The sequence below is a fragment of the Azolla caroliniana genome, unplaced genomic scaffold (genome assembly GCF_043228905.1).
Source record: "Azolla caroliniana isolate FFs.n. ecotype wild unplaced genomic scaffold, voAzoCaro1.0.p SCAF_6, whole genome shotgun sequence".
NCBI classification, from domain to species: domain Eukaryota; kingdom Viridiplantae; phylum Streptophyta; class Polypodiopsida; order Salviniales; family Salviniaceae; genus Azolla; species Azolla caroliniana.
The window spans coordinates 7,146,902-7,164,530 of record NW_028230441.1 but is presented as its reverse complement, the minus strand read 5'-3'; the positions used below and the strand labels follow the sequence as shown (position 1 = coordinate 7,164,530).

Here is a 17,629-nt window from a genome sequence, read left to right as displayed (position 1 = left end):
CAATGCTTCTTTGCCAAAAGAAGACAGAAAGAGAGAGAGAGAGACCTCTCTCTCTCTACTCTCTCTCTGAATACTCTCTCTCTCTCTCTCTCTCCTCTCTCTCTCTCTCTCTACTCTCTCTCTGTGTTTCCTGCTTTTTTTTGCTACCTACGACTCCCGCCTTGTCTCTGTCGATCGAAGAAGTCTCCGCGATTCCATGGAACCACGATTCTAGCAGTTCCCCTTCGCAAGACAAAACCAAAAATCGAAAAGAAACGTATTTAGGGTTTCTCTCTCATCGCCGCCCCCCCCCCCCCCCCTAAATTCCTCTCTTCCTATCCGATTCAAGGTCGAACCTTTCTTTGTTTTCTTTCACTCTCTTTCCTTCTCCTCCCTCCTGTCTTTTTCCCTTTTTCTTTCTCTTCTTGTGTTCATCCTTCATCGGCTCCTTGTTTCTATCGGAAGCTGTTTTGGAAGGATTATTCAGGCTATGGAGTCTGCGAGGAGACGATTACATGTCATCAACACGCATTTGCTTCCTCCACCTACAGGTTTGCAATGTGTGCTTGCGCGTACGTATGTGGTGTACATATACACATATATTGTATTGATTTGATCTGCTTTTCTATCGGTTCCAGCATAAATGTTCCATTTAAGTACAAAGAGGAACATAAATTTATTGTTCATCTCTTTGTAAATCTAATCAGAAAGTTTGATTGAATAAGAAACCGAAACATCCATTCAGCATAATTTTGGAGCGTGAGATTTTTCGTTTTGGAAAAGATAAGATAATCTTTCTGTGTGCTTGCGTTCAACACCTCAAAGTGTGCCATGTTGTATGCTGCCATGCTTAGGAAAACATCCAGTTTAGACGCTATGATATTGGTAAACGCCAATTTAGCATAATATCTGATTAGATGAGAGAGAGAGAGAGAGAGAGAGAGAGAGAGAGAGAGAGAGAGAGAGAGAGAGAGAGAGAACTTGTTCGTATTTTAGCATAAAGACGAAAGCAAAGTTAATATAAGGTTAATTTGAACAAGAGAGTACGAAAATAATTGTGTGCCAACTACCCAAGGGACAAGAAAATATTTTATGTTGATCATTAAAGAAAGAAAAAATCCTTGTGCGTGGATCCACCACCTCCACAAAGAAAACAGCTATAAGAAGAAAAAAACTGACAACTAAAAGTTGCTCAATATGACTCGTGATCCCCCTACACAATCATTTATTCTAAATTAATATATGGTAGAAGATTTTTCCCCACCCAAGGTACACTTACTATGATTTGTTCATGGCACTTATTGTGTCATGAAGGGATTTAGTCAATTTGTTTTCAAATTGTTGGTATGGCTAATAGCTCCAAAGTTGACATCATTTCTTGCACATCTTGAATGTTATTCCTTGGAATGAATGAGGAAACATCAGTAATGTGTCCAATAAAGATTTCTCATCTTGTAACTTGTAAGCCATTTAAATCACCTTGCTCTCAAAAGGGCCAAGAAGTATTTGAGTAAAGTGAAAAACTATCCAACATTCTTGGGCACATGATGATTCAACAAATGGGGAAGTGCAGGTGTATTAAATTTTTTAAAGAGAAACTGAACTATATTGCAAATATGCATACATGGAAATTCTTGAAATTGTGCAATTGAAAGACTTCTAAGAAAATATCCAAGTTTGATACTATTGTGTACACACAAACCCAGGATGCCTAAATCTTAACACGCATGCATGCCAGTAAGTCATATGCCAAATGCACATCTGGCACAGTGAGGTATAAGATATATTATCACTTATTTCAATATTCAACGAGCTCACATATTCAGACAATAGAATAGATAGGTTTGGTATAGAGAAAAGATTGCATATGATAGGCCACCTGATATTGGGAAGAGAACGTTTTGTGGTTATTGATCCAACATGTATTCTTATCAAGAATAATTTTACAGTGCTACTCTAAAGTTGTGGAGATTAAAGTCGTAAGAATCCACAGGCATACCTAGTGCAACTATTAGAGTTTACCCAATATTGGTCCAGCCCTTTCTTCTTTCTCATTTGTTGGCTACTTAGCTGTAAGAGAGGTTATCTTTTCTAGTTCTTGTAGGCCACAGACTCCGTAATGTCTTTCATTTGTTCTATCTTTACTCACCCTCATTATTATCCCTATTGTTTCTCTTCTTTGATATTCATGATGGAAAATTCATGGCCTATCAAATCTGCCTATCTCTATGCTCTTTGTTTTCTTGCTATATTCTGTTCATGGAAAACTTAATGAGATGATGTCACATTTAAGTACATAACTGTCAGCAATTCTTGAATAGTTGCGTGATGCATTCATGAACATTGTGACCGGCTCAGTTTCCATTCATATTATAAATGAATTTATGAGTAGATTTCCAGTGTCACACATTTAACATGTATTCAATTCTTTTTCATATTTATAACGTCCTATTAAATTGAATGTATTTCAGGAGAGAGTGATGGACTGGACGTGCAGCCTACATCTGCAGAATTCTATATCAGTAAGAATATTTTGATGTAATATAGGATTACTCCACACATTCGGAAATATTTGGTCTTAGTAGCATATTTCTTTATGAGACAGACAATGGTTATAGTGTTCTACTACCAGAGAAGCTGAGTAATGGTAAATGGAATGTCTACAGGTATTTCTATTTAGGGAACATAAGTATTCTCGTTTTTTAGTAGTGAGCACCAAATATTTATGGATTATTTTGTTTGAAAATTAGATCAGCACAATCTCCTTTGCAGCTGATAGATCGCTTTCCTGGTCGGCCTCAAATCCGAACTTTGCATGAAAACTTTATGTAAGTGAATTTCTTTATGGCAGGGTGATGATCAGAGAATGCAGCTTCCTCTGATTCAAAGAAAATTTCAAGTGTTGAACAGTGCTTACAAAATCTGAAGTAAAATTTGATGCAGCTACTCAACAAAAGCTTTTGAAAATCTCAAGTGTCTTGGCTCAAGGGTGCACGAAAATGGAAGTGTTGGAGAGTAAGTGTGGATGTCCTTGCACAAAGAAACATAAATCATCTTAGAGTCCAAAATGTATATGCTGAAGTATCTTGGTACAGTGGTTAAAAATGGAAAGTTGGAGGGTAATTATGAATATGTTTTATGCATAAATAAATGCTTTCATTATTTGTGTTAAATCTTAGTAATTACATGCTCAATCATTGTTTTATGTCATGATTCATCATGAAACCATATATAAAGATTGATCTTGAGCCTTTTTAAGGTACAAGTGGATGACGTATGGTGAAGCTGGGACAGCCAGAGCAGCCATTGGATCTGGTTTGATCTTACATGGGATTCCCAAGGTATATTCGTCATTATGGTAACAGTGATCAGTTGTCAATTTATTTGAAGAAGACCTATTAGATGTCTGATTATGGCATATTTAGCTGCACACAAAATTATTATTGTTTAGGTGCCTGGAAAAGCATGAAGAGTCTGTAAAACTATTTTGTTCTCAAACAGGGCGCCTGTATTGGACTATACTTCATCAATAGGCCAGAATGGGTCATTACAGATAATGCGTGCTCATCTTATTCTTTCATTTCTGTTCCTTTATATGATACTCTTGGTAAGTTTTAGTCTATTTATTAGGATTACTATAATCATTCATTCTTGGTATCTAAAGCTGTGAAATTCTTTGCTTACAGGTCCTGATGCAGTAAAGTTCATAATTGGCCATTCTGATATGGCATGCGTATTTTGCACTCCTGACAAACTTGAGATTGTAAGCTCAACTAATCTGTTATTTTTATTGGCTTAATTGAGGATTTATTCAACTCAATAATGAGGATGAAGAATGAACTTAAATAAGATAGATATGAAGAGAATAAACAATAATAATTAGGCTGTTGATACTCAAAAGGCACCAATATTACAAAAGGAAAGAGCAACTTGCAACTAGCTAAAGGTAGATAACCTTTGTTGTGCAAAGTTCTGAAAGGTTCTACTATTATAATAGACTAAGGTAAAAGCAAAATATAAGTCCACTCTAACAAAGTAAAATAAATGAAACCATGCATATCGTTGATGTTCAAGATGGTGTTTTGCTCCACCAAATCCATTGAAGATTGTAGTGTCTAGTGAAGATCACTTCTATTGCTGGATTGTTTTGTTTAACTGAAGTGTGGATTTCTTGTTTTTTTCAGTTGCTCAACTGCATTTTGGAAACATCAAGTGTGCGGTTGATTGTGGTACTGTCTGGTTTCTTATTGCAGTGATTTTAAAAGGTTTCACATTTTCTAATTTTCCAATTAGCTGTTGTGTAGGTAGTTGGTGGAAATGATCTACTTGTACCACTACTTCCTTCCAAACCAGGTGTAGAGATCATTTCTTATTCAAAGCTGCAAGAACAAGTGAGTATCTGGGAAAAGAAAGCATGCACCCTATTTTATCTCTCATTGCTTGGAAGAAACTGTTTTACATGTTTAAGAAAAACGTGCATATAGGTCTAATTATCATATAGTTTGAAATTTGATCAATGTATCGGACATTGAAATTCTGTTTAAGTTCATAAAACTTCCATTTCATTTGTAAGGCCACATTTGCCTTCTATCCTCTGCTTCTCTCTATCTGCTCTTTACTGTGCTCAGTATGCATGTGAGGTTTGCAAGCAGGACATTGCTTGGTATATAATACTATATATGATCAAACTGCTTAGCATGGAACTGCTTGATCCACATTCAAATTGGAAAAAATAGGTTGCATTGTTTTGCTTGGTGGCTGATTCTTCATTTTAGATTTCAATTGAACAAAAGAACAATTATGAAATTGTCAAAAAAACACTAATTCATGTGATTGGATGTCTAATGTGGTCAACCTTTGATGTGCAAGTTTATTGCACAGTTTTTTTAACTTATACCATATGCAACTGTTTTGTGGATTGCACTTTTTTAGGGGCAAAATAATTTGAAACCTTTTGTACCACCCCTGGCTGAAGATGTTGCAACAATTTGTTACACTTCAGGCACAACCGGAACCCCAAAGGTTGGAATTGTAACTCAAAATATGTTTAATGCTCATGTTATTTTTGTTTGTTGAAAGTTGTTAATGTGAATATGCAGGGAGCTGTATTAAGTCATGGAAATCTTTTGGCCAATGTAGCAGGCAGTAGCTTTAAACTCCCAGTCAACCCAACTGATATGTAGGTTCATTGATAATACTGGATATGTAGCGCATGTAATGCATGAAGAGTACTTAACAATGTTGATTCTCTTCCACAAACAGTTATATTTCATATTTGCCATTGGCTCATATCTATGAAAGAGCGAATGTTATTGGCATAACAAGCCACGGTGCAGCTATTGGGTTCTATCAAGGGGTAAGATGGCACATTTCCAGGAATTTGTATCTTTTAAGGTTTATAGTAACACAATAACTTTCAATTTGTCTCCAATTGTAATGTTGGATCTGTAGGATGTCATGAAGTTGATGGATGACATGGGAATACTGAAGCCTACAATTTTTGCAAGCGTGCCTCGACTTTACAATCGCATATATGATGGGTAGAAATGCATGTGCTTATTGTTCTAAAAATGTGTACGAACAGTTTCAGAGGTTCTGTTCTCGACATCTCATCAGGTTCATGTGTTAGTGTGGTTATCCTCTGATTTATTCCAGGATTGTCTCAGCAGTGAGAACGTCAGGGGGCTTACGGGAAAAACTTTTTAATGCTGCATACAATGCAAAGAAACAAGCTATCCAAAGAGGTATATGCTTTCTAGACTGTCCATAAGAAGAAGACTATTTACATACGGACCTTAAATTCTCTGATGCCCCATTTCAGGCAAAACACCATCCCCTCTTTGGGATCGATTGGTCTTTAACAAAATACAAGCAAGGTTAGGCGGCCGTGTACGTGCTATGGCATCTGGTGCATCTCCATTATCTCCAGATATCTTGGATTTTCTTAGAATGTATGTCAATGCAAGTTTTTCTCTACACTTTAATAGAATTAAATCAGTTTAGAAGATCCTGTTTTAGAATTTGTTTCTTTTTACAGCTGTTTTGGTGGTTTCGTTACTGAAGGCTACGGCATGACAGAGACAGCTTGCGTGATTTCGGGGTGTGATGAAGGGGATAAAACATCAGGCCATGTTGGATCTCCTAATCCTGCTTGTGGTGAGTTTCATTTAAGGTTTATAGCATTGTAAAACTGCAGTTGTATTGATATTAATAAGAAACAGGATTTTATAAATCTGTTGTTTTGTATTTCTCAGAGATCAAACTAGTAGATGTCCCAGAGATGAATTATACAGCTGATGACAAACCAAATCCACGGGGAGAGATCTGTGTGAGAGGACCAATTGTTTTCAAGGGCTATCACAAAGATGAGATACAAACGTATTGATTATTCGACATACATCTTCTACATCTTAATTCCTAATAACCTGACTAGCTCATATGTCCTGTTTGCAGAAGGGAGATTCTAGATGAGGAAGGTTGGTTGCATACTGGAGATATTGGGGAATGGTTGCCTGGTGGAAGGCTTAAAATTATTGACAGGTCAGTGAATGTTGTAGGCCATTTACTTGGGAAGAGGTGTTTGCTTGGTGAGCTTGATGTGTATTCAAGTATCGAAAATATGTGACCACCTGTCCCTACCGTGATTCTACCTTTGCCCTTGTTTGGTGAAATTGTACTTGTGCACACCATCCTAAAACACATACTGAGGACACCAGAATGTAGGAAAAGCATCTAAGTCTATCTAGTCAGATATCTCATCAGTCACATCTTGTTAGAGTTTTAGTGCTGGCTACGACAGAGCCCATCAAGAGGCAAGATCAACTGATATCAACTTGTATAGTGCATTAATACCCTCAGGAGAATGATCTCCATTCCTGGCATGGGCCTTAATGCTTCATATTGTGTTAAAAACTTTGAAAAAATCCAAACAACAAAGTATTCTGCCTATTACATACACCTTAGTCACTAAGGGAGCCGTGAGAGTTAGTATTCCATTGAATGGTGAACCTCCTCTGGAACCCACTTACCTTGCCATTCGACCCCAGTTTCTTTCTGCCTATTTTATCACTCCAATTTTAGAGTAGAACCATTCTTCTTGGAGGTAGTGCCCAATCATGATGGTCCTGTAGTTGATCTACACTGCAGGATAAATTCCTACATAGGCACTCTATGATGTGTTCATCTGAAATGGCTTATCCAGTGCTGGTGATGAAAGCTGCCAGATATGTTTCCAATTGGTGATGAAAATATTCGAAAATCAATTGCCAGATTCTTGGAGGTAGTGCCCAATCATGATGGTCCTGTAGCTGATCTACACTGCAGTATAAATTCCTACATAGGCACTCCATAATGGGTTCATCTGAAATGGCTTATCCAGTGCTGGTGATGAAAGCTGCCAGATCTGTTTCCAATTGGTGATGAAAATAATTGAAAATCAATTGCCAGAGGATGTGGGGAAACCTTCGTTGGAACTTCTTGTACTTTGGCCACAAAAATATAACTTACTTGACTGCCTTCCTTTCAGGAAAAAAAATATTTTCAAGCTTGCGCAAGGAGAGTATATTGCTCCGGAGAAAATAGAAAATGTCTATACAAGAAGCAAGTATATTGCACAATGCTTCATATATGGTAAGATTTTCAATCAACTATAGAGCATTAAGAGATCATAATTTATGTAAGTCTAGATTTCAAATCCACTATACTGTAGGGGATAGTTTCAATTCCAGCCTGGTAGCAATTGCTGCTGTTGATCCTGAAGAAGTATTAAAATGGGCTAAATCAAGAGGAATGAAGGTTCTCTCTCTTCAATGTCTCTAAGATATGCACATGCATCTGTTTTTCTCTATCTCTGGATAATGATTTCCTTAATGCTTCTTGTTTTAGCATGCAAATGATCTAGAAGCTATATGCAAGGACCCGGAGGTGCGGGCAACAGTACTTGCAGATATGGACGCTTTAGGGCATGAAGCTAAGGTCAGCTGTTTTACTTTGGTCCATCTGGTTTGATAGTATTTGCCACAGTCTAACATCAATGGTATTCCAAATACAGTTAAGAGGATTTGAATTTGCTAAATCAGTGACGCTTGTGGCTGAGCCTTTCACATTAGAAAATGGGCTGCTTACACCAACCTTCAAGGTGAAGGGAGTTTATGCTACAAGTCTCGATTGCAGATGTTCAAATTTCGGGTCGAACTAATCATTCCTTGTATATTTCATATAATAGGTGAAACGGCCTCAAGCAAGGGCACATTTTTCTAAAGCAATAGAGGACATGTATACCGAGCTTGCTGCAAGAGATCATGGAAAGAAAATATTATGAACAGTTTCTGACCAGCAATTTCTTTGAGAGTTTTCGACCTAATTGCTCAAATTAGGAGAGCTGCAGCAGTTGTCAGAAAATGGAATTTCTGGTTTCCTATTGAAAACCCATTCACGTCTAGTATTGAGCAACTCTGCATGAATACGAAAATGGAGCTTTAGCTGTGATATTGGAGTTTTGGAAGGCCTTGAAGAGTTGCAAAGCAATCCGAAAAAAAGCTCAATAACTGCGAATTTTTTTTTATGTAGATGAACTTTACAAATGTAGAAAGTGTTATGTATGCTTTTGAATGCCGTCTCTATTTATATATGTTCTTTATTTGGATATTGGATTGTAATAATCTTTTAAATGTGATTACATATGTAATGCCAAATTATTCTGATCTTGTACATGTACATAAGCTTTTTTATGCAATCTTAAGCTTGTATTTGAGATTTGCTACAGTGATTTGCAAACAGACCAAAGGTAAAAAGAAAGACAGACTTTCCAGGTTCAATATTTGTCAAGTCAGCTGTTAGTGAAATAAATGACTTGGCTGCCCTTGTGAATTTGAAATTGGTTGTCTATATTTTTGGCTCTTTTCTACTCATTGTGGACACTTTCAATTTCTCCAAGTTTGTTGAATGATTGGATTACTGATCCAGGAATTAATGTTTTGTCAAACTTCAATAAAGAGGTAGTATCCAATCTTGAGATATACAGTGCATTAGACGATTGGTGTAAACAATGTTTTCATTCATCAAATGGTGGAGCTAGGTATTTGATCAATTATGCTCTTGGTTTCATGAACTTGTTTCATGGTTAGCTTGTGTCTGTTAATCAACATGTACATTTGGTTAGCAAATCACAGATTGGACTAGTTCATTTGTCATCTTGAAATTATAGGATTTGAATGTTAAATATGGCTGGCTTTCAATTTGTAATTAGTTGCTTGCATCCTACTAGTAGAGATGGTTTGATTGATTTCTTGAAGTATCATCATGATTTGGCAAGCTAGATGAAAACAATCGGGAAGATGTGGGTACTAGATAAACATGAGAAGGATTTTTTGTGTGATGTTTTGACAAGATCAAGACTAGAAAACAAAAGTGGCTGTCAATTAACAAATGAGGAACTGGAAAATGCAAGGACCAAATTATTTTGTCACATTGAACAATCTTAATGCCTAATGCAAATGAATGAGAAACAAAACTTCATACCCACATCAATCATTTGTCTCTCTAAAACATATGTTTATTGTCATGTTTCATTAAATGAGTGTTTTTATTTACTATTTAGGCTCTCTTATTTCCCACTTTGTAGAGTGTCAAATAGCTTAGTTTCCACATTCAAGGTTGGTAAAGTTACTTCGTAAGATAAATAATGTTCAAAAATAATATTGATATGATACTTTACAAAAGCATCTAAATTTCATAAACTAAATTAGGACAAGAAAGTTGTGTTAGTTCAGAGGTCTAGTTATCAACATAAAAAAGCACTATTTCAAAAGAGACACGACCCAAAGGCTAACATGGTTTTAAAAAAGTGATTGCGACAAACCTTTAACATGCTTCTAGTTTGGACTCCTTTTGTTTCCAACCACCCACCTACAAACCAGTTATAACCGCATTCTAAGGTTGGTAAACTTACTTTTTGTGATCTAACATGTTCTCTCTTTAATATGTCGGTGTGTAAGGTAAATACAACAAGGTTTGTTATGGGCCACCCTTTATTTTCAATAAGTGGAGTAAGATGCAAATACCACAAGTTGTTTTTGTTTTGTAAATTATTCTTCCATAATCATGGCTTTTGTGTCAACATCAAGCGAATGGCACATCATGAATGGTGCATCTATCAATAACACTCCTTTATCAAGTTGGAACTAATGAGGATGGGTTGTCGGTGAAGATGTTTCTCCAATGCTTATTGGAATGAAACCGTTGGCAGTGTCACCCACAGGATCATACTTTGCAATATTATAATGTGCCCCTCAACACTCCATGATATATAACAAGTGAGGTGAAGTCTTATAAGAGATGGCATTGAAAGAAAACAAGGCAAAAGGATGCTTAAAATATATGATGAATGATAAAAGGTAATAAATAGATAAATAATATCCATATAATATTGTAAAAAGTCGATAGGTGCTCAAATAAAGGTGTTTTTTTTTGTGTGCGTTGTTGTCCACGACCCTATGTGTTGATTTGTGTGCATGTGTTGAACATGCATTTTCAAGAGATATGTTCAAATTATAGACGTTCACGAGGAGAAAATGGCGGTCTAAGTATGTGGTTGGATTTTGCATAAAACCATCCCCCTTCACCTCATCAACCACTGAGAAGTGGAATCGCATCATGAATTCAGCAAGTGATCGGGATTCGGTAGCTAGGATTTGTGTTCAACGGGGACAAATAAGTCATGCAGAATATAATACAATGCACATGCATTGAGGTGAACAAGAAATATATCGTGAACGAGGAAGTAGCGAGAGTATGGAGATCTACTCATTCCCAATAATGCAACAAAGCAGACAGACGGATTAAAATAAGGGAAAATGCGTGAAACCAATGAATCCAAGCACGAGACTTTTGAGAATGAGACGAGAGGGATTTTACGAGGTTGTCCGAGGAACATTTTTTGAGAATGTACCCCAAAGTACCTCCAACCTTACAACTATTTACATAGATATGCCCATGCCCCTGTAGGCAAACAAACAAGCAAGGGGCATTTTTGGTAAATAATAGCTACCAATGCTTTAATGGGTCCGTACAAGTTCATAATTAACCTTTCTCAAGTGGTTACACCATTCATGCTGAGCATCTAATTGCTTGATTGGTTTCTAATTAGCATACAATTAGATCCATCATCTCCTCCTTTATATGTAGTTAGCACAATCCGCTTCATACTAGCATATAATTAGTTCAATCAGCTTGTAATCTGTCTTTCCTTAGTTCAATTAGCTGTTAATTAACGATATGCTACATGTTTCACTGGGTCTCAACTAGCGCATAATCAACATCTATATGGGCTTAATCAGCCTTCATTAGCACATGTTTACTTCGACTAGCCCCCATTTAGCACACAGGTAACATTATATGCGTTTAATCAGCCCAAAATTAGAAAGCAATCACTCCGATTAGCCTCATAATCATCGCATAAATTAAAGAAATGTTAACGATTTTGCACACTATTAAGAGAGATTAAACGGAATTAGAATGTAACAGATTACCTTGGACTAGGGGGTGGGGAGTGTAAATCTGTGATGTGGGGGGGTTGTTTGGCCGGCCAAAAAGAATGAAATTCAAAGTGGGTCACCGGATTATCTGTGGTGATCATAAGGGTTGTTGGCTTTTCACTGCTGATTAATTTGTGGAAGATGAGTTGTGTGGGTGTTGATTGATCTCTTTCATTTGTTCTTCAGCAGGGGGTCATGACTTAATCCTTGGAGGTGACCCATACAAATCCATATGCCTAGGTTTTGTTGGCTCCATGGCTAATTTCTTGTGGGCATTGTTTGTAGCATGATCTGCTTCTCATTGGATCAGGACTTATCCTTGGAGGTGACCCATTACAATCCATATATATGCCTTGGCTTTGTTGGTTCCATGGCTAATTTCTTGTGGCCATTGCCGCATGGTCCGTTTCTCGTCGGATTGTGTTCACCTGGGGTCACGAATCGTACTCGATGACAATAGACTCGAGACTAGTGTTGTTGGTTTAATGGCTAATTCTCGGAGAAGGCTTTGGAGCATGTGGGGTGTGAACTAAAAAGATCGTGAGTTTGGGTTGGATTCTCGTACTTTCCCCTTGGCCTTTTGCTTTACCAAACATACCAAGGACGATCCTCATAAGCACTCCACATAGTGTGCACATCATTTCATACTCTCAGCACGCACCATCTTTCTAGTAACTAGTTGTAAAGTTAGGGGTAAATCAATGTTTTCCTCCATTCGATGTCCCACTCACATTTATGAGAATTCGTTTCGTCCGGTTAATGTAGAGTATGTATTCGATTGTAAAGTTGGATGTGTTGTAACTATATGACATCGAAAATATAATGCAACAGTAGAGTTGTGCTTTTTGGAGATCAAGACAGTATGTACTTTTATAGGTTCAATGCATGAAGTCTTCTTTAACTTTATGATCTCCTTCGGGTCGTTTTACAATAAACCTTCGGTCGGTTTGGTGCATGTTTACTTGTTGCTTCACTCACTCCTTGGTGATATGTGACAATTTTTGTCTTGTTGTATCTAATTTGAAATCTTCTTTCCACAATTAGAAGGGGTTGTCAATAGCCACAGTACCAATAAAGGTACTTTCATATATTGTAATGAGTTGATAGGTAGTATGATAAGTATCATGATCTTTTACGACATAAAAACATTTGGTATCTTCGAGGTTCTTATACAAAGAAAGGGATACGAGAGAGAAGGCTTTGGTGGATTCCCATTTTATGTTGTATATCATTTACCAAATGCAGAACATCGGTATTATGACCATGATCATATTGTATCTATGCATGTTGTAGGTAATGGGATATTACTCCTCAATGCTCGTACATGATGTATAAACAAATACCCATATATATACACACACCTTGACGAATGTTCTCCCCATTTCCCCATGACCTCGTGTGATTGAACACCAGGGCATCTATTTGAGATATCTAACACGTAGTACTTATATATAAAGTTAATCACATAAGGGGTAGATGAAAACAATAAGAGAATATGGTGAAGTTATTTGTTTTCACTCTTTTTTACCTTCATGTTGCCTTGAAAATTGGGATGCTTGAAACAAATAATTAATAATGTCAACAAGTTGGTTTTACATAACGTATGTGTATCTTGCATTAATAAACATCATGTTCTACTTTCATGATTTCAACTCTCGAAAAACCCACATACTTCTTAGAGATTCCCCATTATGAATTGTGGTTGGAGCTACAAAGAGCACAACTGGCTTCAAGAAATATCATTAGCCAAATTCATGTTGAAACCAAGAAAAGCTCAAATGAAATGTTAGAAAGGACGCCACTAGTAACGAAATGCAAGAGTGGGAAGTGACAATACATTTGACGTAGCACCAACATGCAATGCAACTTACAATTTTTATCTCAACTAGGAAACCATAAGGTGAGAAACAATAAAATTGCCAATGAAAGAAAGCACATAATGACAAACCAATAATCAATTAGAGCCTCAACGACATGAAATTGGGTTTGTATTGTCAAACCAATCTTGACCAACCATGACTCCATATCAAACTATACAAGTTCAAAGACTAGCCAATGCATAAAAAATTGGAAGGAGATAGAGAAAACAAGGGGAAGCCTCACTACTATAGAAATTGTGAAACTTATCATCCCAATCTTCTCTCTCAAACATAAATAGAAAAAACATTCATCGTCAAGTTATGACAAGACGCACCAACCTCAAAATTTGATGGAAAAACTACCAAGTCATTGAAATAGGGATTTCATTGTCGAAAGCAAAAGGGCACTTCTTTTGAATTTTTTTTGTGGTGAGATTACATGACCATGTCCACCACAAAACAAAGCAAAGATCTTGCACAAAACTTCATAAGAAAACATACACAACTCAAAAAAGGTGGATGGGAATTTTAGGCTAAACCAAAACGAGGAAACCCAATATTGTTGATATCTAAGGCACATGTGATGAGAGACAACGAAGTCAAGAAGCTTTGTGGCATCGTCTTCACAGAAGACAATATGTCAAGGCAGAAGCAATGCAAAGTACAATACTATATCGTATGAGGAAAATGACATGACCTTGGATTCATTCAGGACATTGAACAAAAGGGGTTGTATTCATTGACAAAGCAAAATAAGACATACTTGTCCAATTGTAGATTCGATATGACCATCAAGCAAAAAATAGGGACACCCTTTGGTACCAAAGTGAGTTCCAACATTGCTACCTAACTTGTAGGCATATATGTGTTGAGTTTTGGAGAAGTTCAAAACCACATCAAACACCAAAGACTATGAAGGGATAAATAGCCTTGTACAATAATTGGGGTCCAATCCAACCAACTCAACTCCCTGAGTAAAGAAAGGCACATAGATTAGGTCTAATTCCTACGAGGCCGACTCAAACAACTACAACCTCCACAAGGTTCGTCCACGGAGAGTGAGTCAAGGCCTAAGATCAGGCTAAAAGGCGTGGTCGATGGACAATGAGTTGATACTCTTGCACTACCCCTTGTCGGTCCCGAGGGATGGAGGAGGCTCAACCCCCCTAGTAAAAAAAGGCATGTAGATTAGGTTAAATTCCTAGGAGGTTAACTCAAACCAGTATAACCTTTGTCAACAATGGCCTTTGAATCAAATTATAATTGAAACTTAGGATATCCATTGGCATGGCCATAAGAAACAAAAGTAACATCTAACCTCAATTATAGGTGCCTTAAAAAAATAAACTTATCTTTATGAAGTAGGAAAACCTTGGCAAAATGAACCAATTCATAATGTAAGCATGACTTTAAGGCATGCTAAGATTGCATATTTGCGAGTTATAAACTTTCACAAGTTTTATTTGTAACAAACAATATTACCATAAATGAAACTCCAGGGAACGAGAAGGAATCCCTTCGAGAATAAGGAACAAAAGAGTAAAAAATAACCTAAGGAACATATAGTTTCATCTTTGGTCACCCTTAGCACAAAGAGGTGGGTATATGATCACTAAAGGGCAATTGATTTGAAAGAAATCTATTATTACCTTGTTTAGAACCTAATGAGATTATCCTAAACCATGTGAAAAAGGTGATGTCAAGTATAATAAATGGATTACACAATCTATAATTCTTAGATGTAATAAAGATCAAAGCACAACAAAACACAAAGTCAAGTGCTTGAGAGTAAAGAAACCCATAATCAAGAACTTGATGGGAGTTAGGAGAGTCTAGAAGCACTTGACATATGTTGAAAAGGGTCTAGTACTACATTTGGTGTTTCTATGGGAAAAGATTGAGGCAATGTATAAATATTAGAGAACTTAGGATTGTGATTAAGAAATGCCCGTAACAAAGTACAGAGCACCTAAGAACATGTCAGGGTTTTAGAAGTAATCCTACGAAACCTAAAAATGTGAAAGGGCTTAGGACCAAGTCTTAAGCGCCAAAAGCATTTGAAAGGCCCAAGACCAAGTATTTCATCTCCTTGTAAAGAAAGAGATGGATCATGTACATATTCTTTTAGGATGATATTGCAATTAAGAAAGGTTTCTATTCCAAGTCTAGATAACCTAAGAATGTGTTCGCGCTCCAAAGAAATTTTGAAGCATTTGAATATCTGAAAAGTCACCCAAAAAAGTATGGTGCACCAAAACATTTGAAAAGGACCAAGTATAATGTTTTGATTAAACAAGTTAATGACAAAATGAGGACTCTAGTAAAGCTTGGGACCATGTGCAAATCTAATGACTTCAAAATGTCAAATAATGTGATTTGGACCCAAGCATAGATGTGTGTAAGGGGATAAGTATGGAATGTGTGTGTGCGCGCGCACACGTGAACGCATACCCATTAGGGAGGAAATTTTCTATGTATTCATCCTCAAATACTCTATGTGGAAACATGAGAGGTCCAAAGAACAACCCAAGAGTATCGACTTTAAGGAAGGAAGAACACCAAATTGGTTTAACCAAGTTGGTGAAGAGCTCAAGAGATAATAAAAACTCAAAATAATGACATAAAGGGAAATGCCTAAATATAAAAAAAGGGGAAGGGAAATTTCATGTAATAAACGCAATGACAAAATTGCTCTGAACTTTGCACAGTATGGAAAGGCGACAACCATGGACAAAATGTAGGGAGTGAGACAAGGGAAATTTGTGCTAGGCACCACCAACTAGGGGAGTTGAAATGACCAACGAAAAGATACCAAGATTTAATGATTGCAAATCTAGCCGTTCTTCCGTAACAAACAATGCATGTGCAAAGCCAAACGAAAACAAGATGTTTTAGACCAAAGCATCAACTTTAAGCAAAAGGATAATATGCGATGACATCTCCTTTTACAACCCAGATATGGGCTGAGAACACACTCCCTATCATGTTCGGAGCAAGAATCACATGTTAGGCAAGAGAGTATAACGTGAAACTCCATCAAAATTTCCTACATGTTTGTTTACTCAAAACAATAAATTCGCTCTTAACAAAGCAGATTGACCATGGAACCAACCTTAACATCTCATTAGGGATGATGTCACTAAGCAACCGTCCAATATAGAATAGGTGTTGTTCAAGAATTGCTTAAACATGTTAGGCATATAATTTCATACAAATAACGTTGATGGCAAATAATATTGTAACAATGTTGTTGGCATATACAATTTCATGTATGATTTTTTTAAACATTTCATATATAATCCTATACATTCCACATTAACATGACATTGCATGATACCAACGGAATTGTAGTGATCACATAATAACCATACATGATTGCAAAATGGAAAGCATAGGTAATACCCAAATCACGATCATGTGTGAGAAGCACGTGGTGACCATTCACGAGTTCAATATTATTATATATATGAGTGGTAGTTTTGATTCAACATTAGTCTTCAACACACTCTTGTAACATTGTCCCTTGTTAATACAAATTCCTTTCATTTTTTTCGTTTTTTTAAATCAATCTTCTCCCTTGACATTTTGAGCTAGAATACCCTTTCTTAATCCTTCTTTTATTTTTGAGAATCTTAGTGTGTCACTATAAAGATTATGCCAACAAGGAATAACGTATGAAATGTTTGTATGTTTTAAAAAAATTGTCCAAAAAAGTGTTGCTTTCCCATTAGTTAGAAGAGGTTTGTATAGAAAGACTATACAATATGGCTTATATAAATTGGGTAATCACCCCCCTACCCAAGTTCAAGAATATGAGATTACGTACATAACCTCTCCTATTTTCTACTTAATGTACGTAGGTACCTAGAGCTATAAACTAGTGGCAATCATCGCCGGTGAAATGTTTGTATTTGCAACTCCAACTAATGCAACGTTTGTATTTTGAGATGGAGTTGCAAAGTTATCAACTTAGTCACCCAATCCATACAAGTTGGAGGTCTTACTTTTGACCAAGCTTCAAGAATGTAGAGATGACTTTGACAAGGTGAAGGTCAGTACTCTCTAGATCATCTGTAAAGAATCAGATGGATTCTGTGTAGCGGAAGAACTGTGTGTATGTGTGTAGAGAGAGAGGGAGAGAGAGAGAGCTCAAGATTATAGAAAACTAGAAAATTGTATTAACAAAGAGACAAGAATGACCAATAGTTACAAAGAGACGGAGAAGGTGCTTATGTAGTCACCTTCTCTCTAAGTTCT

At 36.7% G+C, this 17,629-nt stretch overlaps 1 protein-coding gene across 2 annotated transcripts; it reads left to right on the top strand.

Moving 5' to 3' along the window:
- Positions 1 to 377: 377 nt before the first annotated feature.
- LOC147862916 (long chain acyl-CoA synthetase 6, peroxisomal-like) lies at positions 378 to 8,680 on the top strand. 2 transcript variants are annotated; one of them, XM_087321032.1, is made up of 24 exons: positions 378 to 530; positions 2,451 to 2,501; positions 2,585 to 2,645; positions 2,730 to 2,807; positions 2,923 to 2,994; positions 3,239 to 3,320; positions 3,481 to 3,586; positions 3,666 to 3,742; positions 4,164 to 4,208; positions 4,284 to 4,370; positions 4,912 to 5,001; positions 5,079 to 5,158; positions 5,242 to 5,335; positions 5,431 to 5,519; positions 5,635 to 5,723; positions 5,801 to 5,930; positions 6,017 to 6,135; positions 6,234 to 6,357; positions 6,433 to 6,519; positions 7,505 to 7,608; positions 7,688 to 7,773; positions 7,864 to 7,953; positions 8,030 to 8,116; positions 8,204 to 8,680. In XM_087321032.1, the coding sequence occupies exons 1-24, from the start codon at positions 470 to 472 to the stop codon at positions 8,297 to 8,299; spliced, it is 2,085 nt and encodes a 694-aa protein (XP_087177158.1). In that variant the 5' UTR covers positions 378 to 469; the 3' UTR covers positions 8,300 to 8,680. The 2 variants fall into 2 exon arrangements, with proteins under 2 accessions (XP_087177158.1, XP_087177159.1); XM_087321033.1 differs by lacking the exons at positions 378 to 530; positions 2,451 to 2,501; positions 2,585 to 2,645; positions 2,730 to 2,807 and having other exon boundaries at positions 2,933 to 2,994; positions 3,246 to 3,320.
- Positions 8,681 to 17,629: the final 8,949 nt, after the last annotated feature.

What these genes read in the sequence shown, in the direction of transcription:
- LOC147862916 (XM_087321032.1), top strand. Translation starts at nt 470, where the DNA reads ATGGAGTCTGCGAGGAGACGATTACATGTCATCAACACGCATTTGCTT. An exon ending in CTCCTGACAAACTTGAGATT is followed by an intron (nt 3,743 to 4,163) that starts GTAAGCTCAACT and finishes TGTTTTTTTCAG; the next exon opens with TTGCTCAACTGCATTTTGGA. An exon ending in AGGCTTAAAATTATTGACAG is followed by an intron (nt 6,520 to 7,504) that starts GTCAGTGAATGT and finishes CCTTCCTTTCAG; the next exon opens with GAAAAAAAATATTTTCAAGC.